Raw genomic sequence first — 25,622 nt, 5'->3', positions numbered from 1 at the left:
TAGCAAGTTGGTAGCTGAAAGAAGGCTTCAATAAAGGGGGATATTTTTAGATCAGAGTTGAAATGGGAGGTCCTTGGTGCTTTCTGAACTTGGTTTTCTTGCAGACATATTTCATTACCTAAGCTAGGTTACATACGCAATCAGTACTCATCAATGAGCATCAACATTCTTTTCATCAATTAAAAAAAAGTCACACACACACACACCCAATTGGTGGCATTTGTCTCCTTTTTGGTACACCCCAGTTTATCTGTTGTTTCTGGGAGGTGATAAATACTCTCAGGCTTTTACATAATGATGTCAATGTTTTTATATCTTTACTCTGTTTTACTTTACAACCGGTTTTACTTTGTATTAGTGCTCTCTTGCCAGTGGCTTCGTATAGGCATTTTAAAAAAAATATCCATGTATGCAGATTAGCAAATTCTGGTTACTGAATAGTTAATATGTGTATTAAATTAAAACAAACCTTAGTAAGGACAGAGAAAGTTAAGTTACTTTTTTAAAATTTGATTTTTTTGAGAGATGATATTTAAAAAGAAACATAATCAACAGAGTTAGTCAAATATCTTCTAAGAAGCAGTGACAGTGAAAGATTGAATGGATTAACATTGAGTCTCCAGAATTCTAATTATATGCTTTGTAATGGGATAGAATCATGAAATAGTTCTTTTGTATTCTAGGGCTCCAATTTGACTGACATTTCAACCCAGCTTCTGCTTCAAGGAAACTTACTAAAAATCTCAGCCGGAAACATCCAGGAGAGAACATTTTTTCTTTTTGATAACTTGCTCGTTTATTGCAAGCGGAAATCCAGGTGAGGGTACTGTCTATATCCATTGCTCAGTTTCCTTAATAATAAATACATGGAAATAAGTATTTTATGTTGCTTCTGGATAAGAAATTCTAATTCTTATGAAGACTCATCTTACGTTTTGAGCTTTAGGGCTCTAGAGGTATGACTTTAGCAAAGAAGTGGGCAATCTTACCCTGGGACTCTAATTTTTGGGAAGAGGGGGCAAAAGACACAGGGATGAAGCTGAGACCAAGTTTCTATATGCAACGTGGAGGAGTGGAGGAGTCATTTGTTTTGTCGTTGTTTTAAAATAAGCTTTTATTTACAAAAAAGGATTCTGGGGGTCCTTGGTGCTCTCTGAGCTTGATGGTTTTATTGGAGATGTTTCATTATCATTAGGTATAGCATCATCAGTGTTAAAAGAAGTGGAATTGTTTTGTTTTATATACTTCTAGCGGATAACCCGGCATTGCCTGGGTATTTATTTATAGGGGGAAAATGTCCGGACCAAAGATAATTTCTAATGTTGGATTTTCCCCCTTACCAGAGGGACCTCCCTTGTGAGTACTGTGAAGCTGTTACCATGACAGCCACTGCGCTGTACAGTAGAAGCCATTTTACGACATACAGTAGAAGCCATTTTTAGGCACAACAGGCTGTATCTTAACAGAACACCACCCCGAGGGGTGTTTGGAGTGTCTTACCCCCACAGTTTTTTTTTCTAGGGAGTAAGACCTCTGTTTGGTTGAAATTGCTCAACTAAACGTATGCTGGAACATACACACACACAGAGCCATTTTTATATATATAGATTGGCTTGCCCTGTCAGTGTTGGTGGAAGTGTTCTTGGTGTTTCTTTGATTAGGTTGTTGCTTACTGTTAGTTTGTTTCTCTGTGTTGGTAGTTCCTTGATTGGGGTATTGTTTACTTAACATTCTTTTTATACTATGCTAAGCATACTCCAATAATATCTCAATAATATCTCTCTTAAAACATCAAGAATTTTTTATTTTATTTTTTGGACAATCATGATCAAGAAAGATCCAAGGATAACAGTTCAGAATATAGGTTGGAATTTACAATGGTCATATTCTTGTGTTGGAATTGTCTCTGGAGATTCTCAGTCATCCAGGTCATGGTTGTCCCAAAAGTGCTTTTTCCAAGAGGCAACTGGACTTTCTGGTTTTTCTTTGAAGACGTTTCGCTTCTCATCGAAGAAGCTTCTCCAGCTCTGAAGACGTTTTGCTTCTTGCATGAGAATCGGAACGCCTTCAAGGAAAAACCAGAAAGTTCAGTTGCCTCTTGAAAAAAAGCATCTTTGTGTGGGAGTTTATTTTTATTTATTTATAAAATATATCTGCTATCCATCTTAAATACATAATGCGGTAGTGAGCAGCCCATACAAAAACAATGCAAAAATTCAGAACCAATTAAAATAATCAGTACAAGAAACAAATAGCCAAAACACAAATGCCCTGGCTCTAATACTTGGGGGGGGGGGGGGGGAAGAAACAGGTTATAACAGCCCTCTGGAACAGGGGTCTCCAACCTCGACAACTTGTCGACTTCAACTCCCAGAATTCCTCAGCCAGCTTTGTGCAAGTGAAGTGAGTCAGTGGACAATACCCCCCTTTGAAAATAAGACCTGGTGCCTTTTTTTCTGGCAAAAAAATTAAGGCAAGGTCTTATTTTCGGAGAAACACGGTAATATTTTGGTGACCTGTGGGATGAGTTTCTGCTGACTTTATTCATACTCTTAAAGGAATTTAAGAGCATCCTCCTTTAAAGAGGAAGGACAAAGCATGGGTGAAATAGAGCAGTAGTTGTAGAAAGGGGAAAATATCTACTCTAAAGGTCTGTAAGTCAGTTAGGAACAGAATAGACTAATAGGCTAGAGATTCTTCATTCTACAGTAACCTTCCCTAACCAACCTAGTAGCCTCTTACATGTATTAGACTATGTCATCCCATGACCATCAATGTGCTAAGCAAAAGTGTCCTTTACTAGTAAATCTTGACTTCCTCCTCATTCATTGGAGTCTTCCTGAGTCTTTCTTTGTCAGCCCCCCTCCTCCCATTCAGTTTAGCAGTTTGGGTTAATACAGCCCCTCCCTTTCTGCAGGCAGTTTTCCCAGAACACTGAGTTTTGGGAAACAAAATGTTCTATTGCCTTTTGAGAGAGTGCTCTTGTTTGTACAGAACAGGCATCAGTGAGCAAGTTTTCTGCAGTTTGGCTTAGAGATTGATATGGCAGCACTGACACTTTCAGTTCCCCAAAGAGTTTGTGTTTATATTTCCTGTAATTCCAAAGCAAGCTCTATCCCATTCTCCAGAATCTGATTTTCATTAAAAGTGGAGGAGTTTTCTGCATGCTACCTACTATTTAAGAGTTATATTTAGATGTGGCAAGGCTGCTATAATTTGGGATGGTTTATCTCTCTCTGTCTGCTGTTTAAATTCAGTGCAGAATGAAGCTATTTACTTGCTGGCGTTAGTTAGCATCAGGCTTCAACAAGTGACATACTATTCAGCTACAGTGTTCAAATATATTCGGATATTTTCTTGTGTAATATATATATTATTAGAGCCACTTTTCCATGCTGCAGCCCCCCCCCCCCACACACACACTCTGTAGATAGACTGGAGTCAAATTTACAGGATTGTTTCACGGGTCTTTCGATTCATTATCAAGTGACTCCAAAAGAAGGTAACAGTATTTGAAGGAGAAAACCACAGTGTTTTCTTTGCCTACTTAGTGCAGTTACTTACATACAACTGAAACAATGTTCTTTTGCATCATGGATAGAAATGTTCACATCCATGCAGATATGTGCAGGATTGTTGGGGGGGCAGTGAAATCCGCTTTTCTACTTAGAATTTACTGCTGTACTTTGGGTAAAAAATTTACTTACTCACACACACTGTTTTGCAGTTCATAATTAGGTGGGTGTAAAATCACTGATTATTGCTACCTACTCCTCCTTTATAAACTGGACTTTATGCTTTTCTGTTTTTTTTAAAAAAAACACTGCTTGGAATATAATTTAGTCTGGTGGATACAAATGATTTAATATTGTAAAATAAAAATGAAACCAAATATTTCATGGCGTAGTGGTTAGAATGCAGTATTGCAGGCTACTTCTGCTGATTGCCAGCAAATTGGCAGATCGAGTCTCACCAGGCTCAAGGTCGGCTCAGCCTTCCATCCTTCTGAGGTGGATAAAATGAGGACCCATATTGTTGGGAGCAATATGCTGACTCTGTAAACTGCTTAGAGCGGGTTGTAAAGCACTGTGAAGTAGTACATAATTCTAAGTGCTAAAGCTATTATGGTTATAGACCAGCATAAAAATATTTTTTTTTATAGTACACTTCATTCCTTGCCCCATTCCCTGACTTAACTCTAAGAGAATCATCTTTAATTGACACATGATGATTATTAATCATGTGGGACAACAAAAACAGAAGCACACAATCTATAATATTCAAAACCATTTTTTTAACACTTAGTAGGGCAACCCAAACAGGTAGCTATGAAGATTTCTGTTCTGCCATAGCTCAATTTTTGGATCATCAAGAATACCTATCCAAAGTAATAGAAAGAAGAGCATGTGTATATTTGATGTCACATTTTATCTATTCTTTCTTAAAAACACAAAGGTAAAAAAGGCTTGTCAGAACCTTGGACAGATCTCTGTGAAGTTGGCAACATACTGTAAACTCTTCCAAAACAATGACAACAAACAAACAAAAACACTGTTATTTCAGCAAAGTCCTTGACCTCAAATGTCTATGGAGAGTCTCAATCATCCAGGTCATGCATAGTATCCCAAGATGCTTTTCCAAGAGGAAACTAGATTTGCTTTGTTTTTCTTGAATACATTTTACATCTCTAAAAAAGCTTCTTGGATGAGAAATGGAACATCTTCAAGGAAAACAAAATCCAGGAGCCTCTTGAAAAAGCACCTTTGGAACTTGACCCCAAATGTTCTCCATAATTATTATGTAGTCTCCAACTCTCCATTTTTGAGGAGGTTTGTGGAGAGGGTAACCAGTCTGCAGTTGATAATAATCCTGTAAAAGTGGATTATTTAGTTCTTTTTCAGCCAAGTTTCAAGCCAGGATTTAGTATTAAGGCAGCCTTGGTCATGCTGTAGATGCCTATGATGGAACTGAGATGGGGTGGTGCATTGTATCCTGGTACTCCTTGATTTCTCAATGGCTTTCAGTTCCATTAATAATGGTATCTTTCTAAGCCACCTACATGTTTGGGGGATAGGGACCACTGTTTTACAGAGGTTGTCTTCCTTTCTGTAGGGATGGTTTCAATTGATATTGGTTGGGTGAAAGAGATTGCTCCCTAGGTATCTGCTTTGTGGGTTGCTAGGCCAGCTGAATGAGACTGTTAAGTCTCTGTCTTGAGACTATGCAGGGTGTAAATGGGGAAGAACTGTCTCTGACTTTTTGCCTGTTAAGGCTAAGCGACTGTGTTTGGGGCATCTAGATCTGGGAAAACTTTGGAGTGGGTAGCACTTCCTCAGTCAAGAGTAATGTGCAATCTGAGGGAATCTTCCTGGACTCAGAGCTTTTGCTCAATGCACAATTGCATCCAGGAAGCCCTTTACACAGCTTTGTTTGGCATAACAGTTGTGCTCTCGCCTAGCTCAGGAAAGCTTTCAGACATCCTTTGGCCACCTCACAGCTTGACAAATGTAAAGCACTATATGTGGTGCTGCCCTTGAAGACCATCTGAAACTTGAAAACATTATTTATTAAACTTATTTATAAGATTTATGTGGCTGACCATCTTAAAACAAAATTCTGGGCAGTTCACAATTACAACCAGATCAGAATAGCAGTAGCACTTAGACTTATATACCACTTTACAGTGCTTTACTCTATAAGCAGTTTTCCAGAGTCAGCCTATTGCCCCCAACAATCTGGGTCCTTATTTTACCCATCTCAGAAGGATGGAAGGCTGAGTCAACCTTCAGCTTGGTGAGAATCAAACTGTCAAATTGCAGGCAGCCGGCAGGCAGCAAAAATAGCCTGCTGTACTGCACTCTAACCACTGTGCCACTGTGGCTCATGTATGTAGGATGTAGAATGTATGTAGCATGTATATAGAATGTAGCAGTGCAGACAGTGATGGGTATGTTTCAGCATGCCCATGTAACATATCTGCTCCACAAAATGAAAGAGTGCCAGTTTGTTTCCAGATGCATTTCAAGGTCCGGTTCATTACTAAGAAAGCCTTATACAATTAAGGCTTGGTTACTTGAGGGACACCCCCCCCCCCCATAGTATCTACTGGATGATTTGATCAAACAGGTTTGCCATTGTCCTGGTTCCTTCAATTACCGTATTTTTCGGAGTATAAGACACACCTTTTCCCTCAAAAAAGAGGCTGAAAATCTGGGTGCATCTTATACACTGAATGCAGCATTTTTTGCCTCCCGAAACCCCACCCCTTCACCAAAATGGCCCTGCAGAGCCTGTAGAGAAGGCTTTCCGAGAGCTCCTGCGGGCTGGGGAAGGCAGAAATGAGTGAAAAATGCCCCCCTCCCAAGCACTCTGAAAAACCCCTAAAGGGTATTAATTCCTTTTGGGGGGGGGGAACGAGCCTGTTTACATGAAAAACGGGCCGTTTTGGGGAGGTTTGCAAAAACTTTTTTTAAAAAAATTTGCCTTTTCAAAACCTTGGTGCGTCTTATACGGAAATACGGAACAGTACTGGCCACCTTGGAAATGCACTATTTTGCAATAATATTTATCCTCTGAAATGAAGTTCCCACCAAGATCCGGATGGACCCCTCCCCCATCCTGTCAGAAGGTTTTGAAGCACTGGATTTTCACCCTGGCCTTTGGTGAAAGGGATTGAAGTCCCCCTTCTGTAGGTTTGCTTCTTGCTGTTGCCTGTGTTTTGTCAAATTTGCTTCTTTGTTTTTATCATTGTCATCTACAATGATGTGCTACCATGGTATTAAATGGTGATTAAGAAAACTGTGGACAAGTTTATGTTCTACTTGTGTGCTTCTCAGAGGCATCTTGACCAGCCTTGAGGGAGAAGATAGTTCTGAGTTTGATCCAGCAGGACTCTTATTATTCATTTCTTACGTGTTCTCTACTTTTAGCATCATCCTCATCATCCTCATCATCCTCATCCAGTCTCTGCTTAAACTAAATCTTCTGACTCAGCATCCTTTTTATGGTTGACCCTTGACAACTTTCGTCTTAAATCAAATTAAGCAACCACTAAACAAAAGCAATTGAGAAATGGACAGATACATAAATCAATACGATACAAGCATACATACCTGCACACATACATATATAACTAACTAACCACTCTAATATTACTATGGTTTCAGATCCTGTCATAAAGATGGATTATATTTTTAGCTACCAACTGTTCCTCTGCCATCTGTCATTATGTGCTTGTATCGTTGCCTTTATAAAATACACCTCCACAACAGGTTTATGATACAGTATTTATGGTTACGTGGTTACCAGTACAGGGGGTGGCATATATTATACTCCTATTCCCATTCCAATTTCAGGTGGCAGGATGTTTGTAAGGGGTAAGTTGTTGCGTTGAAACTGTCCAATACATAATAAACTTCTTTGTTCACTACATATTCATTAACTACAGAGTTGCTGGGAAGAAAACATCTAAGCGTACTAAGTCTATCAATGGATCCCTCTACATTTTCAGAGGGCGAATAAACACAGAAGTAATGGAAGTTGAGAATGTGGAAGATGGGACAGGTAAGGACCAATTGATTTTTGTCTCAAAAGGACAAGTGGTGTTCTTCTTTTTTGATTCTTAATGGAATTGTACATACCCTTTCAGAGGTGATTTGGAGGTGGGTGGGTGTCTTCCTGAATTCAGTTTATGAGGTGATGGCTGTGGTATGGTTGCAGCATCTCATGGCCATAATTTGATCATAATTTGTCACCACCTACCTGCTTTTCCATTGACTGGTTGTTGGAAAACAGCAGTGAAAATTGCAAATGGCAATTAGATGACTGACATACCGCAGGGTTCACGATTGTGAGCCAGTTGCCAAGTGCCTGAATTTTGATCATGTGACAACAGGTGTGCTGTGATGGCTGCATATCAGGACCTATGGTAAGTCTTCCACATGTAGCACCATGATAGGTTCTAATGCTCACTGAATGAGTGGTCGTTCAATGAGAATTACCTGTACATATTAATGTTGCTTATAATTGCATGCACATTTGTTCTCCTGGAGTTAAGTGGCCAATAGGTTTAAATGAATAAGCAAATGTATTATTTTGGAGGGTGTTGTCTTTAGTTTATGAAATGATTTTGAATGTTAGCTGCTCTGAGTCTTCAAGAATGGGTGCATAGAAATTAAGTAAGTAAGCAAACAAATGAACAAATCTATTTTATTTGTCAAAGAAAAATCCAGTTGTTTTCTTGGCAGACGTCACTTTAGTTTGGATTGAATACATGCATTTCTGAAGTGGTATTTAAATTCCAAGTCTCTGTTAATACATTCAACTAGGTCTGGTAAAGATCTAAATAATCCATCCCCAGAAACTCTTAACTTTGCTAAATTATAGTTAGTTGGTAGTTCATTTTAGCACTAACCCCTAAAATGTGTTAAATCACTCACCAAATTAAACCAAGGACCTGAAAATTAATGTAGTCCAATGTGTACCAATGTAAAAACTAAAATATTATTGATTTTTAGGAGTCTGAACTCCTTAAGATTAAAAGCAATTCAGATCAACTGTTCTATTTCTGATTCAAGTAACCATTAGATGAAGCTGAGTTGACTCTATCACCGTGGTGGGTTCTGGGTGGTATGGCCCGGTACGGGTGTACCGGTCGCATCTGGGAGCAGCGGCCACCATACCGGAATATTGCCCGCCCATGTTCCTTACTGCTTTTTGAGGGAAATGGGCCAATTGCACATGCACGCACAGTGTACGGTGCCTGCACGACCTCTGTCAAGTAGCTGGAGCATCGCAGGGTGGTGGCGTGCACACACGTGCGTAGCACGTGTGCCCGAGGTGGATGCCGGCCCTGTCACAGCATACTGGTTGCGACAGGATCTGGAATAAACCACTGCTCTATCACTTGATATAATAGATACCTTCTCATTAATCATTTTCTTACCTGATATTGGAATACTCTCAGTATTATTTTCACAATTCCCCACACAAGGTATTTCAGTGGCATGCAAGATAGGAACCAGGTTTCATTCCATCTGTGGTCCAATTCAATATCTAAAAATTGTGATGAAACTTTTGGAACACCTATTAGCTGTCTCTATTACTACCATAAAAAACGAACAATGATGAAGCCCAGGTTGAATTTATTTTCCTTTTAGGCTCCAGGTTTGCACTCACTCTCTTCTTGGTCCATTTGTGCTTTTGCAGCAGATTACCACAGTAATGGTTACACGGTAACAAATGGATGGAAGATACACAACACGGCAAAAAACAAATGGTTTGTCTGTATGGCCAAGACAGCAGAGGACAAACAGAAATGGCTGGATGCTATAATCAAGGAGCGGGAACAAAGAGAAAGTAAGTGTGTGGCTGACACTTTTTATATTTTAGGAACAAAAGTCGGTATACATTTGCAGAATTTTCCCATCTAAAAAAGGAGCAGCTTACTTTCATTGTTATAGTCAAAAAAAAATATGGTGATGCCGGTACAAAGGTATAATTTAAACATCTACAATGTAGAAAGTTTCTCCCTTAAAACAGATACAGAGATGTGGCGCTGAAGTACTCTTGGCACATATAAAGTCATATTTGAGTTTATTTTGCACAACATGTAAAAGTTTTATGGCTCTTGTTTTAAAAGCAAATAAGTACCGTATTTTTCAGAATATAAGACACACTTTAGTTTTTTGGGAGGAAAATAGGAGGGAAAATTCTGCCTACCAGGTATTCATCTGGCTAGCATCCTTAGTCCGCTTAGCTTCAGCACATAGGTTTGCTGATTTTGAGCGCTAGCGTGCTTTTTATCCCCTGGTTGGGAATAAAAAACAGCTTCTAATGCACAGCTGATCGTCAAAGAGAGAAGCAAGAGAAAAGCAGGCAAATAGGGATGATCACTTCACTCATTAGCGCCTCATTAGGGCTGAAAAAAAGGTTCGGAAAAAGCTACATTCAGAGTATAAGAAGCACCCAAATTTTCAGCCTCTTTTAGGGGGAAAAGTATGCCTTATACTCCGAAAAATACGGTAACTTTATTATTTATTTATTTGTGAAATTTATATAGCCACTAAACTCACGAATGTGACTCTGGATGACATACAATAAAAACAGAACGATAAAACATATCTTAAATAACCTTCAAAAACAATAAAACCTACATATAATAAGACCACAGGAGAGTGTTAAAAATTAATATATAATAAAGCCTTGTTGCAGGCTCTTTTGTTTCCAAGGGATTCCCGAGCCTGCTGTAAGATGTTCTGGGAAGGAATGTATATTAGTATTCCTTATGCTAATAACTATGGAAAAACTATAATAGTTTTTATAACACACATTTCGTTAAGGTTCTGGCATTTACTTGTATTATTAAACTCTTTTAAAATCTTCCATAAGCCATGAAAAATTGACCATGGAGGCAATTCAAACTGACACATACTCCATTGAAATTATGATAGCATTTTGGGCACTTGCCAACTTATTCGCATTTGCAACCAGTTGCAGCATCCTGGCTTGTGAACCTGATTTGTGATGCTTTTTGCTGGTTTCTGTCAAAAGAAAAGCCCCAACCTATTCAAGGGAGTGGATTTGATCTAAGGTGCCATTACATTATAAAGAAGAATTAGTTCATCTGCTTATGTTCCCTGTCTGGTTTACCTGGGAGGGCTGACAATTAGAGATTCATTTGTTTGCCTAGAGGCAATTTCTATTTGTCAAAGAGAAGAAGAAAATCAAGGAGGTTTTAGGCATGAATTCAAGATTTTATTGAAAAGCAATCCCATCTGGTTGAGATACTTCAACAGCCAAGCCATTATCAGCACCAAGACAAAATGTTTTATGCTCTAACCAGATGAGCAAGGGATGCGTTGCAATCTTGTCCTTACCTCAGAGCTTAGGGAATTCGATGATGTAGTTGCAAATTGAGAATGTGTTGAATTACACAGACTGCTTTCTATCCCAATCTGACTTTGCAAATTACCTTTGGCAGAATTTGTCAGCAAGTGTTTTGGAGTAATGTATTATAGAATGGAGAGAAGATAGCAATTGGCCAGAATGTCCCTCCCCCCTGCAAATAATTTCAGTAGAAATCTGATCATGAAAACAGTTCTGAATTGCACTGGACATAATACTACACTTTCTCTAATTAGATCAGAAACTTGATGCAGTCTATTCAGTATATTTATGATTGATTTGGATGCATTGTCAATATACACAGCCTTAGTTGTGATGGAAAGGAATGAACGGCTTCCATTGAAAAAGGATAGAAAAGAATCTTCAGATTTACCCTTACTCTATTTAGGGGAGAAGAAGTGTCTATTCACAACTGAGAAGCTTGTTTTTGTCTCTCTTGTTTACAAAATTATTTCCACCGAGGAAAGGAAAATGTTTGTGATCTAGTTGGTAATAGGCCAACCTTTTTTTTTTTTTTGATCAAGTTTATCTGGGAAGTGTTTATGGAAGATTCTGCTTTTGTTTTCTAGGTCTGAAGCTAGGCATGGAGAGAGATGCTTATGCTATGATTGCTGAGAAAGGAGAAAAACTGTATCACATGATGACGAACAAGAAAGTGAATCTTATCAAAGACAGGAGGAGAAAATTAAGCACTGTTCCCAAGTGCTTTTTTGGCAAGTAAGTGATTTTGGTTTGAATGGGGCCTTTCTTTCCAATTAACTGAAAGGACTATGAGTTTTCTGTGGATGGTTTGTGGAGCCAAATCAGATGTGCTTTGATGGAACTTAATTGGAAAGGTCTTTAACCTCTATTACAGTTAATTTATTAAAATTAATCATTCATTCCTAAATAATGCCCTTGGATTATGTAATGGCAGCAGATTCTTTTGGATGTGAGAGACAAGATCACTAGAAAAGGAAGGAATCAAATGCAAAACAAGCACTTACAATCTGAAAATAGTTTCGACAGCCTACCTTGTGCAGCCTTCCTTCTCCCCTAACCCTGTCTTTTTGCACAGAAAAAAAGGTACTCTTGGCAGTTATTTTGTCTTATAATGTTGAATTTAAAATGCAGAAATAAAAGTAGGATGATGCCTCTGCTATCTCTTTATTCTCTGGGAAGCATCCTGTTACTCCTGGGATTCTACATTACATTCTACCACAATTGGACACTTCAAGAAGCAATCATGGGCATGGAGTACAGCATCTTCTTCTAATAGACAAAACACAACTGCAGGGATTACTTTCCCTGATGGGAAAAGCTGTGCCAGGATGATTAGTTAGACTCCATTCATGGGTCTAGATCAGGAGTGTCAAACTCTCATCGTCACAGCATCGTCATGTGATGCATCGCAACTCTCCCCCCTTTTCGCTAACCCAGGCGTAGGCGTGGTCAGCACATGATGCATCTGGCCCATGGGTTTGTCATCCCTAATCTAGATACTGTCAGCATTAAGGTTCTGAATTGATCCACAACATATTTTGAATGAATATTGTGGTGTCAAGCTCGATTGCGTCACATGATCTATCATAATGTATCGTGATGTTTTTTGCCTTCATGGAGCTGGGGCAGGCATGGCCAGTGCATGACTCATCCAGCCTTTGGGATGCCAGTTTGATACCCCTGCATTAAATCATGAGGGATCTCTTGTTTATTTTGCTGTGGAAGTTGTCTTTTCCAAATGCCTGTAGAAGGTGTTAGATCTTGCAATAATTTTTTTTGAGGTGCATGAAATATTTCCCACTGTAGTTTACTTTTTTCCCCCATCCTGCTTTTGTCTAGTTTAAACATATCTCTCTATAAGTACTTTAATGTTTCCCCACCGTTTTTTAAAACATGACCCCACCCCACCCCCATTTTGATCTGAAACTTATTCCTTTATGTATTCTAATTCCAAATTCACATATCTAACTATAAACAAGGTTTCATCCTTCCAGGTAGCAATCTTTCTGCTTTGCCCACAACTACCATACCTATGAAAGATAAGAATAGAATGGTGAGCTTCTAACTTAACTTTAGCAGTCAGCTTGCTTTTCATAACAGATCAGTTAATTCATATCTGTTCATCTTACTACGCTCCCCCCATTCAAAATATGGTCTGCACATTTTCTTGCTATTCTGATCTCAAACCACTAACATTGCATCTTGTCACGCACAGCAAGTGGGACTTTTATAGTTTGTTTGACAGATCTCAGAGTATACAAAGTTGTTGGTAGAGAACTTAATATTGGTTGCAAACAGAGCTGCTCTTTTTCTGAAGGCCTTACTTGTCCATGACCTTCCTAATCTTTCTTCTTGCATCAGTGCAAATTTGCTTTCTTATGAATTGCATCCTTCTCACTAGGACCAGACAAAAGTCAATGTGCAGGACCTGATCCTTCAAAATCTCTTTCACTAGTCTTGTTTCTTTGGTAATATCTTCCGTTGAGGTCACAGAGATAATAGTTTTTTTTTAACTTACAGAGTTAGTCTTAAACTTGAGACCATCCCTAGGACCAGAATTTGCATTGCTAAGCCAGGCAGTTATTAAATAAATTGTGCCCAGTTTTACAACCTTTTCTGCCATAGTTAAGCAAATCACAACAGTTACAATACAATAGCAGAGTTGGAAGGGGCCTTGGAGGTCTTCTAGTCCAACCCCCTGCCTAGGCAGGAAACCCTATACCATTCCAGACAAATGGCTATCTAACATCTTCTTAAAGACTTCCAGTGTTGGGGCATTCACAACTTCTGGAGGCAAGCTGTTCCACTGATTAATTGTTCTAACTGTCAGGAAATTTCTCCTCAGTTCTAAGTTGCTTCTCTCCTTGATTAGTTTCCACCCATTGCTTCTTGATCTACCCTCAGGTGCCTTGGAGAATAGTTTGACTCCCTCTTCTTTGTGGCAACCCCTGATATATTGGAACACTGCTATCATGTCTCCCCTAGTCCTTCTTTCTCTTAAACTAGACACCCCCAGTTCCTGCAACCGTTCTTCATATGTTTTATGAAGTCCCCTAATCATCCAGTCCCCTAATCATCTTTGTTGCTCTTTTCTGCACTCTTTCTAGTGTCTCCACATCTTTTCTACATGGTGGTGACCAAAACTGAATGCAGTATTCCAAGTGTGACCTTATCCAGGCATTATAAAGTGGTATTAACACTTCACGTGATCTTGAGCTGTTAAATGAAACAAGATCATTTAGCAAATCTGACTTCCCCCATTAGCTTTGCTTGTTGGAAGCTGACAAACTCATGTCCTCAGGATGTTGCCACTTTCATAAATATCTGCTGGTTGCTGAGGGCCAAAATTTTGATCGTGTGACATGGGAATGCTGCGATGGTTTGTAAGTGCAAGGAGTAGCTGTAAGGTATCTCCCCCCCCCTGTTTTTTAAAATCATGTGACAGGAAGTTCTGAGGTAAACATGAGGAAAAATTCTGAAGTGTAAATTTTATTTCCCTCACAAACACCGGCACAAACTGACATCCATCAACAGGAAATTCAAAGTCAGGACTAACTGTCCAGTAACTGTCCCACCATTTTAAACTGTTCCCTAGCCCCTCAGTCACTCATGCGCACATCCCACCCACCCCCATTTTTCCCTAAGCTGAGTCAGTAGACATTAAGCAGGGAGGCCAGCAGAGTTACATCACCAGCTACAGTCTTTTCAAAAGCGTCTGCTTTTGTTTCAGCCGCTTAGCCGACCAACAGCTGTTTGGTGTTGATGTCAGCAGTGGCAACAGGTCTGGTGTGGGCTCGGCGGTCTGATAGGTTTAGCTTCACGGTGGCCATGTTATTCTTGGGTCCCCGCGTAAAAGGAAATCCTGGCTTCTCTGTTCCCCGCTAGAATGGCTGCCCTGGGCCGCCAGGCACACCAGGGCTGACTTTTAGTTTTTCAAAATCAACACACTTCTTATACCTAGTTGGAGCTATTATTAAATTCAGCTTTCTTCCAGTAATCATAGACATGGCTCAAAGGAAAATCATAAACATGAGCACATGAGTTAAGTTACACACTGCGGGGAGAAGATGGAAACTCTGTATGAAATGTCATTGGAGGCATTTAGCCTTGCTTTCTTAGAAGGTATTCTTTCTTCTCTGAATGAATGACTGCAATGCTATGTCGTAACGCATAAGCCACAACTCCGATCCAGACAGACTGCAGCTGTTTTGTAGCCATGGATGAACAAGAAAGAGATTGGGCAAAGAAAAAAGGGAAAAAAAACCCTTGATGAATGGGGCATTACCCTTATTCCTGAGGGAATCTGGTAGTTTGCCAAGTGAAAAATCGGTTATTTCAAAGCACTGCAAAAGCCAGACAAAGCATGAAAGTGCACCCCTGCGGAGGAAATAGATGTACAATAAAATAGCTGTAATTCTTGCCATTTGTGTATGTCACTTGCTTATCCAAACCATGCCTCCAGTTGCAGTGAATTTGACTCTACAATTTCAACATGTTTTAGGAACGGCTGACTCATCCAAGCCACAGGTAGTCTGTTTGGGGAGGGGGGGGGGGAAATAAATTACATTTTAAAATTCATTTAGGGGAATAAAAAAAGAAAGGCTGAATAAACTCATTGCAGGACTTCTCAGCAGTTAGTGTGGCTGAACATAATTTCTGCATGTTGAAATTACTGTCTAAACAGGATGAGATTTAATAGGAATTGTAGAAAGACAGCTGGAATCTCTGAAAGGCACTGGAATGGAAAAAGTTGATCAGAGTTAACAAATTGGGTAGATACAGTTTTCTGATGTTTATGGATGACCAGTAAAGAACACCAGTCTCTACCACATGTTCTTTGGAGATTCTCAGTCATTCAGGTCAAGGTTGTCCCAAAGATGCTTTTTCAAAAAGCAACTGGACTTGCTTTATTTTTGCTTGGAGTGTTTGCTTCTCATCCAAGAAGCTTCTTCAGTTCTTCTTATTCATGGTGAAATTCTGGAACAAAGGAAATAAATAAAAGATAAGTTAGGTTGCTGACTTCTTTATTGTAATTTGACAATATTTTATTATTTAACTTTATTTATTCATGTCATTGAATAAATGACATGAATTTCTGCATTCCAGTAGGATTGAATATATGTAGTTCAGGATTGAACTATGAAGTCTTGGGCCATTCTGAGCTTAGTTGTTCATTTGCAGACCTTTCATTACCCAGCTAGATAACGTCCTCAGTGTGAGTAGGTGTGGTGTTTCCTCCATGTTTATATGCATCTGCTGTTTTGATGGGATTTTTACAGTTGAGATTTAGGAATTCAATCCAAGTGGTAATTTTAAAGAAGGCAGAACATGCAAATGAGACAGTAACAATACAAATTAATACATTTTTCCCCATCTTGCACCCATATTTTCTTAGACTGCAGCCTCTGGCATGCAATTCAGAAGCCCAAGTGTTAATCACGGATTAATTGCAGAAGTAGTCTCAATGACCTTTAAGGTGACTGTAGAAATGTCAGTACTTTATTACACAGTCAACTTTAGTGTCAAAGTTATAAGTGACTGAGAGATATGCCTTTCTTTATACACAATCAGCACATATTGAGTAAATCTATAACCATAATATGTTCATACATTTTAAATAAAAAGTTAACACATTCAATTTGACAGATGATTTAAATAGGATGCATTTTAGGTAAAATTTCCAGAGTTTTATCTTAAGAATTGATCATTAGGAGAGAAAGCTAAAGGCTCATACAGAGATGTCACTATTCAAAGATCATGCATGCACAAACTCAGGAAAGATTCGTAAAATGCTGCCATGTCAGCCTGTTTAAACACATTACGAAGGATCCTTGAAGTAGACCAGGTGAACAGAAAATGATTGGCTAAGAGTCTCTCTGGGCATTTTGTGAAGGGGGCAGGAATTTGAACATCAGCACCCTAACCACAATGTGGCTTCCATGTGAATATGCTTTGCTTTACCTAGTAGAGAGAAAAATGCCTTGGGTCATGTCACATCTTGCACATTTATTTTTTGCCTTAAGGAAAGAGGAAACTAGCTTCGTTCGTTAAACTGCTTCTCTTTTTCTTTCCAGTGAGTTCGTTTGTTGGTTGAAAGAAATTGGGGAGATAAGCAAACCAGAAGAAGGGGTCAATCTGGGACAAGCTCTGCTGGAGAACGGCATCATCCATCATGGTGAGTATTTTATATTTTAGCATAAAGTTACATCAGATGTAATAACGTTAAATTAAGTTAAAGAAACGTAAAAGAAGCCAAATATATACTAAAGCTAATCTTTCAATCAGAACTTTGGGAGGCTCCCTAATTGGAGGAGCTTATTTTAACATTTTTATAGATTGCTTTTCATTTACTATAGTTTCCAGAAATAATATAATACTATAAATTTGTGGCCAACATAAATATGTGTGTATTTGAAAGAGTTCCTAAACAAACCAGGGCCAGCCACAAAAAGGTTGAGGTAAAAGTTTCTCCTGTCCTGTCATGTCCGATTGTAGCGGGGCGATGCTCATCTCTGTTTCTTAGTCGAGGGAGTCAGCTTTGTCCAAAGACATATCTGCGATGTTGTGGCCAGTATGATTATATGCCGAAGCACATGGAACACTATTAAATTCCCACCAAAGTGATTTACTTGCATTTGCATGCTTTTGAACTGCTCGTTGGGCAGGAGCTGAGGCAAGTAATGCGCAGGGCTTGGGGCTCAAACCTGGACTGTCAGCTGACAAGCTCAGTGTCTTTAACTGCTGAACCATCGCGCACTTAAATTTGCAATGGTTAAATCAATTCCAACCAGGAGACCAACATATTACAAGACTCATCTCTATGTTTCTAAACTGGAAACCAAGATGAAGAGAGGAGGTTTACACTTCTTGTAATGATGTTTCACTATTAGTGGCTCATTATATATATATATATATATATATATATATATATATATATATATATATATATATATATATATATATATATATATATATATATATATATATATATTATATAATATTTAATTTATTTACTTATTCATCATATTTAGACACTGGCCATCTCCCTCATAGAACCACTCTGAACAGGGTTGGTATTGATACTTCAATAACATCCATTATATGTATGTATGTATGTATGTATGTATGTATATGTATATGTATATGTATATGTATATGTATATGTATATGTATATGTATATGTATATGTATATGTATATGTATATGTATATGTATATGTATATGTATATGTATATGTACAGTTGCAAGAAAAAGTATGTGAACCCCTTGGGATTATGTGGAGTTTTGAATGAATTGGTCATAAAATGTGCTCTGAACTTCATCTAAGTCACAACAATAGAAAAACACAGTCTGCTGAAAATAATACTACACAAACATTAGATGTTGCCATGGTTTAATTGCACATAACATGTAAACATTCACAGTGCAGGGAGGAAAAAGTATGTGAATCCTTGGACTTAATAACTAGTTGACCCTCCTTTGGCAGCAATAACCTCAACCAAACGTTTCTTGTAGTTGCAGATCAGACTTGCACAACGATCTGCAGTAATTGTGGACCATTCCTCTTCACAAAACTGTTTCAGTGTAGCTATATTCTTGGGATGTCTGGTGTGAATCACTCTCTTAAGGTCATGCCACAGCATTTCAATCGGGTTGAGGTCAGGACTCTGACTGGGCCACTCCAGAGGGCGTATTCTGTGCTGTTGAAGCCATTTTTGTGTTGACTTACTTGTATGCAATAGCAATAGCAATAGCAGTAGACTTATATAACGCTTCATAGGGCTTTCAGCCCTCTCTAAGCGGTTTACAGAGAGTCAGCATATTGCCCCCAACAATCTGGGTCCTCATTTTACTCACCTCGGAAGGATGGAAGGCTGAGTCAACCCTGAGCCGGTGAGATTTGAACCGCTGAACTGCTGATCTAGCAGTATCCTGCAGTGCTGCATTTAACCACTGCGCCACCTCGGCTCTATGTTTTGGGTCATTGTCCTGTTGCATCACCCATCCCCTGCGGAGCTTCAGTTGGCAGACAGATGGTTGTACGTTTTCCTGCAAAATGTCTTGATAAACTCTGGAATTCATTTTCCCATCAATGACAACAATCCATCCAGACCCTAAGGCAGCAAAGCAGCCCTAAACCATGATGCTCCCTCCGCCATGTTTTACAGTGGGGATGAGGTTTTGATGTTGGTGTGCTGTGCCTTTTTTTCTCCACATATAGTATTGTGTGTTTTTCCCAAACAACTCAATTTTGGTTTCATCTGTCCACAGTATATTTTGTCAGTAATGCTGTGGAACATCCAGGTGCTCTTTTGCAAACTTCAAACGTGCTGCAATATTTTTTTTGGACAGCAATGGCTTCCTCCGTGGTGTCCTCCCATGTACTCCATTCTTGTTTAATGTTTTCCTTATTGTAGATGTGTCAACAAAAATGTTAGCATGTGCCAGAGATTTCTATAGGTCTTTAGCTGACACTCTAGGATTCTTCTTTACCTCATGAAGCATTCTGCACTGTGCTCTTGCAGTCATTTTTACAGGACGACCATACCTAGGGAGAGTAGCAAGAGTGCTAAACTTTCTCCATTTGTAGACAGCCTGTCTTACCATGGACACATGAACATTAAGGCTTTTGGAGATACTTTTGTAACCCTTTCCAGCTTCATGCAAGTCAACAATTCTTGATCGTAGGTCTTCTGAGAGCTCTTTTCTGCGAGGCATGATTCACATCAGACAGTGCTTCTTGAAACCAGTAAACCCACAACAGGTATGTGTTTTTAAAGGGCAGAACAGCTGTCAGTAACACATCCAATATCATCACACTGATTGGAGTCAAAGTTGGCTCACTCCTGGCTCCAATTAGCTCTTGGAGATGTCATTAGGCTAGGGGCTCACATACTTTTTCCTCCCTGCACTGTGAATGTTTACATGTTATGTGCAATTAAACCATGGCAACATCTAATGTTTGTGTAGTATTATTTTCAGCAGACTGTGTTTGTCTATTGTTGTGACTTAGATGAAGTTCAGAGCACATTTTATGACCAATTCATGCAAAACTCTATGTAATCCCAAGGGGTTCACATACTTTTTCTTGCAACTGTATATGTATATATGTATATGTATATGTATATGTATATGTATATCAGAGTGGTTCTATGAGGGAGATGGTCAGTGTCTAAATATGATGAATAAGTAAATAAATTAAATATTATATATGTATGTGTATAATATTATATATATTATTTTTTAATAGTTTTCTGTAATTAAAAGTAAGTAACCTCTCTTTTAGATTGCAAAATAGAATAATGCATTTGGCATTGTGGTTCTGTATGCATATCCTTCAATAGTAAATTCCATTGTGTCTCATGGAGTTTATCACAAAAATAGGAACAAAAAGTGCAGACTAAATACATTCTAATTTAAAATGTCTAAATTTTAATTTGAGGAAATGCAGTAGGCGTTACTTCCAGGTAAGCAATTGTGATAATCTCTTCAAGTCTAGTTTGTGCGATATTGAATCAAACATTTACTTCACAAGTGGTAGCCTTTAACCAGTGGACAAGCATGTGGCAAACTGAGGGACAATGTTATTTGTGCTTGTGACAAACTCTGCTGAAATTTAACAGTGCATCATCCAAGATGACTTCAGTCTAATTCAGTATTAGAATTAGAATAATTCAGCCCAAAGCTTATGTTACATTATATTTTTGCGTAGAGTGGTAAAATTTTATGGCAAAGCTAAAATAATAGTATATACCTACGGTTTAGAACCCTACCAGTTTTTTTCCCTTTGTTTCCTGTGCCATTGTAATAAATTGCTCCCATCTTGCGGGTTGCACATTTTTAGATCTAAGAAGCAGATGTTTACATACATATCAAGATGTGTCATTGAGCAAATGAATATGTTGAACAGATGTATTTGTTCACAGAGCCATAATTTGTTTTTCCTCTCAGAATGCCCCTGGGTAGCACAATCAAAATCTGTTTCTAGTGTGTGAAATAACTCTCCAGCGGTTTGCTGGATGGACAGGATATTCTCCTTCAGCAATGAGACCCAGAACTTGTTTTTCTCCTGCTGCTTCCCAATAACAGTATCAGTTTCTTATTTAAGCAGCAGGGTTGCCTGCTGCAATCTTCAGGTGTTCAAAGCTGGAAAATTAACTCCAAAGTAATGAGACATTTTCTTCCTAAAGAATTTGAGTCATCTTAATTCCTATGCCAGTGATGGCTTAGCTTTTTGTCCTCGCATGCCCACACCCATAATGCAATATGTGCACGACCCCCCCACCCTGCGCATTTGCATGCAACCCCCCCCTGAAGCCTCCTGGGACCAAAAATGGGGCACGGGAGGTGTACCAGACCCCCTTGCGTTCCCCTGCCTCCCGTGCATGCAGACGCTGTTAAAGGATATTGTGTCTCCCTTGTATATGCAGCTTTATTCCTCTCTAGCATTCATCTCCATTGTTCAGTGATGCATTTCCTGTCCCTCTAGGATTTACCTCTGTCTGCTCCTGTGAGGCATTTCCTGTTCCTGTTGGATGTATATAGTTATTTTCTCGATGGCTTGTATAATGTTTTAACTGCATTTTGATTAAACAACACGCGCTGCAGAGACCTGAAAATAAGCTGGTTGGCGGGAGGCCTGCGCGCATGTATGGTGGAGCTCAGCTGGGGGGGGGGGCTCGTGTGCTGGCAGAGAGGCCTCCGTGTGCCACTGTGGCATCCGTGCCATAGGTTCGCCATCACAATCCTATGCAAACTCTCTGAAACAAATTTCTACATGCGGGAGATCTATTAAATTTGACTGACATTTTTGATAATCTCTTTGCATTAGTACACCAGAAATCTTTTTTTCTAACAGTGTTAGTAGACAATAGTAGAAGATACTTTCATAAACTGAAATCCTGAGAAGATCCATTTGTTTAGTCCTGGAATAGACAGCATCAGTTCTTGAGTGTTCAGTGCACTCAATTTTCAAGTATGCTCTGATGAAATATTGAGCACAGAAAATAATTAGAATCTAGCCATTCTTTTAGTCAATGTACTAGGAAAAAAAGACTTATTATAGCTGTAATTATGTAATTACATAAAGATATACTACTCAATAATCTCCTTCTGTTACAGCAGCCGCTTGGCACGACAATATTAACAAAGTTGTTGCTTCTTTGATACAATGCATCTTCATATTATATGTAATTGTCACAATAATGAAGAACTATTTGATTGATGATCTCTGTCAGCCCTTCATGGAAAGACACCTCTCCAGCTAATTCAATGCCATTTTAAAGGATCTGAAAGATACTGCAATGTCGCAGGAAACTATTATTTGTCAGTGTAGGTTACTATTGTTGGTCGGAGCTCTCCAGGGTTTCCAGCAACGAAAAACCCAGTGTCTTCTGCAGCAAAAAGCAATGAAGCAAAATCTCAATATATACAACTGCCATTACACTATGAGCATAACATAGTATTTGCATGATTACATTATCATATGAATATTGTCATTTGCCCCTGTTTGCCCCCTGTTACAGATTTCCATGGCAAAGTCTTCCTCATACTTTATACCTCTCGATTGTTTTCTAAGTGAAAATTGCAGAGTTTGGATCTGAATCCTTTCACACATAAACCGTATGCTTTACCACTAAGTTGCGATCTCACTGCTATTAGTTATTGGATTAAATCCAGTAATTGCTTTACCTTAATGCAAAAGTACACTGTCTGATCCCCCAAGGCAATCTAGTGTCAAGCCCATTAAGTAGATCAGAACAGGAAATCGACTCCTCATAAAGGCTAAAACTGCTTTTATTGAGATTAACTATAACAGAATCTTGCAGATCTGGCAATGCTGTATCTCCTCCTCCTCCTCCTCCTTATACTTCAGTGAATTAGAGAGGCATCTGCCAGTGTAACCTAGGTTATCTTGATCTGGATTTTAAAAATATTCCAGCCTTTTTTTGCCTAAGTAATGATTCCCCCATATTTCCAACAAAGTCAACCTTCTTACTTTCTACATCTAGAAAGATGTAGTGTCCAGTTGGATGTTGTGTTGTTTCTAAATTGTAATATGCAGTATGAGAGAAAAAATAAGAAAAGTAAATTAAAATTAAATACATGAACAAAGAGCAATTTTATTATTATTTTAAATACAAATTACTAATAATATCACTTTTATCTTGGCTACAGAAAATTTTGCATGTACAGATATAAATGATCTGTGCAAGCAGAAGTATGTTTTGCTACGAAAGAACTACCATTTAATACAATCTTTTGTCTTTGTGCCTAGGTGGTCCTCATTTAATTATCACTCATTCAACATCCAAAGTTGTAATGTCACTGAATGAGTGGTAGTTATAACCAGTCCTTTAAATTCTAGCCAGCACAGTTCCCCCCTCCCCCAGTCATATGATTTCGATCTAGGCACTTGACAACTAGCCTTGATTTCTGACTGTTGCATTGTCCCATAGTTACATAATCATGATTTGTGATCTTTGTTGCTAGCGCCCCACAAGCAAAGTCATTGGGGAAACTGGCAGGAAGTTAGAAATTGCAATCCTGTGACATCCTTGCTTAATTTCTCATGCAGTCCTCATTTAACAATTGTAAACAGGGACTCCAGGTACTGCGACTGCTAAGTAGGGTGGTTATGTAGTGTCACACATTGTGACCGCATCACTTACCATTGTTAATTGAGAATTTCTGTATTATTTTATAGTAATCAAATCTTGTTCAACAAATCATGGGTTTGGAGGATTTCATGCTAGAGAATGGAAAATAAAAGTTGTTTATTACTTTTGATGGTTAGTTGCAGATAAGCACCACTTCAAAAATGAACAGGTGATGTACAGATTTCGTTATGATGATGGGACATATAAGCCACGGAGTGAATTAGAAGACATCATGTCTAAGGTACTTATGGTTTTGCTGCTGAAACTGTGGAAAAAATATGTGGTAGCTTAATAATATAAGATATTTCAACTTTCTATAACTTATTTTACATTGTTGATAACATTTTCTTTGTCTGTTATATTTTAAAGAATGATTTTCCTTATTCCCACACTAACACTTTCAAGATGTATTTTCTGTAGAAATATGGGATATGGTTGATTGCACAGTCAGCCAGATGTTTTAACTGGATTTAGCATTTTTATCCACCTATTGCATCCTTCCCCATGACCTGTGATAACACAGATAATGGTATTAAAGGTATTTTGCAATTGACTGATGCTGACTTTATCAATGCAAAGGATGTTCAAGTGATGTTCCAGATATTTTGGAATTGAGTACAAAACGCCTATTAATATTAGTACTATCTTTGCTTTCATAGTCATTCTACTTCTCTTTGCAGGACTTTGTTTTTTGTGATTACTACTATTATTATAATTGATGAAGAAATAGCATGTTTTGCAGCCAAATAGATTTCATTGTCTATTCAAGTACAGTTGAGTGGAAGACTAGACATAATTAACTTAGTGTCAATTGTGAGAACAAAATAGTTGTTTTAAAATATTTTAGTTCCAAGAAATATTGGGGAAATTATGAAATAAGTAAAACATTTTTACCTCAGTTTTTCTATTTTATTTTAATAGACAGTGAACTGTTATGGTATAAGTAACTCAGCAACCCTCAAAGTGTTACTCAGGCTTACCTCTGTTCTTCTGTATGTGTTTTAGATTCTATTTTAACCTGTATTTTAGACTGCAACCTTGTCAATTGCTTTTCTTTATAGGGTGTAAGGCTCTATTGTCGTCTGCACAGTCTGTACACACCAGTGATAAAGTAAGTTAATTATTTGAAGATCCTCATACAGTACTATGCCTCACATCATTTGGAGTTTTCTCCCTTTTGTTATTGAACCAGAAAAAAATGCTGTCTGTTTGGGATAACTTGTATTCCTTCTTAATGTTTCAGTTAGTCAAGAGTGTGTGACATCCTGTTCTACTGTATTGTCTCTTATAGTACAATTTTCTAAAGATAACTTATCTCTAGCTGTATTTCTTTAAAGGCATTCTTAAAAACGTAGCCTAAGATTCTCTTAGGAGGAAGAACAAATATGCTGTTTATAATTACGTCAACGAGCAAGAGAACTGGAAAATAATTTTAGCTTAGTGTTTTATCATATGTTTTATAATTAAATATTATTGTATGTTTTAACACAATGTGCTATTTTTTGGTATACTGAAATATGGTTGAATGATTGTCTGTTTTAGCTTTCAGATGATCACTACTATTAAATAACAGACTACTATATCAGAATAAACCACTGGTTATACAAAGTAATGAAGTCTGTTTAGAAAGGGGAGTTTCTGAAGCTGACCCCCTAGATTCTGAAGTTTCCTAGAATGCAGTAACTTAAATGAACATTCCTTGTCATGTTAGTACATTTTGCTGCATAGAAGCATCTCATGAAGCATAGTTCCGTTTAATTGAAAATTGTTTCCTAGGGGACAACAGAACTCTTAAGAAATGGGGAGTGATGCTTTAAAATGTGTAAATGAATGTGTGTGTGTTGCCCATATTTGTGCTTCAGCTTGTGTTTAAAAAATAATTTGAAAGGCAAACAAAAAGTATTAGTAAATTAATCAAGGAAGTGATACTGACCCTGATTCATGGTGGCATTTTGATGACCTAAGATTCAGCAGCATTAGTGTAGGAGAAGAGTGGCAAAATCTGAGGATGGAGTTAAAAGAGGGATCCGCCTGGAATCCTTATGTAGCCACAAGCAAACTAAGTTCAACTTCCCT

General features: G+C 38.3%; 1 protein-coding gene across 2 annotated transcripts in view; it reads left to right on the top strand.

The window, feature by feature from the left end:
* Positions 1-25,622, top strand: part of PREX1 (phosphatidylinositol-3,4,5-trisphosphate dependent Rac exchange factor 1) — a 228,898-nt gene that overhangs the window by 139,712 nt on the left and 63,564 nt on the right. For both annotated transcript variants that reach the window (XM_087720448.1, XM_087720447.1), the window contains exons 7-13: positions 684-817; positions 7,448-7,563; positions 9,208-9,357; positions 11,475-11,622; positions 16,962-17,062; positions 23,684-23,787; positions 24,608-24,657. In XM_087720448.1, coding sequence (XP_087576574.1) covers positions 684-817; positions 7,448-7,563; positions 9,208-9,357; positions 11,475-11,622; positions 16,962-17,062; positions 23,684-23,787; positions 24,608-24,657 — 803 coding nt within the window. The remainder of the gene's footprint in view (positions 1-683; positions 818-7,447; positions 7,564-9,207; positions 9,358-11,474; positions 11,623-16,961; positions 17,063-23,683; positions 23,788-24,607; positions 24,658-25,622) is intronic.

The sequence above is a fragment of the Thamnophis sirtalis genome, unplaced genomic scaffold (genome assembly GCF_051295495.1).
Source record: "Thamnophis sirtalis isolate CommonGarterSnake01/CBP01778 unplaced genomic scaffold, rThaSir2_p1.2 scaffold_7, whole genome shotgun sequence".
In the NCBI taxonomy this organism is placed as follows: Eukaryota; Metazoa; Chordata; class Lepidosauria; order Squamata; family Natricidae; genus Thamnophis; species Thamnophis sirtalis.
This window is presented reverse-complemented; position numbering and strand designations above follow the sequence as displayed.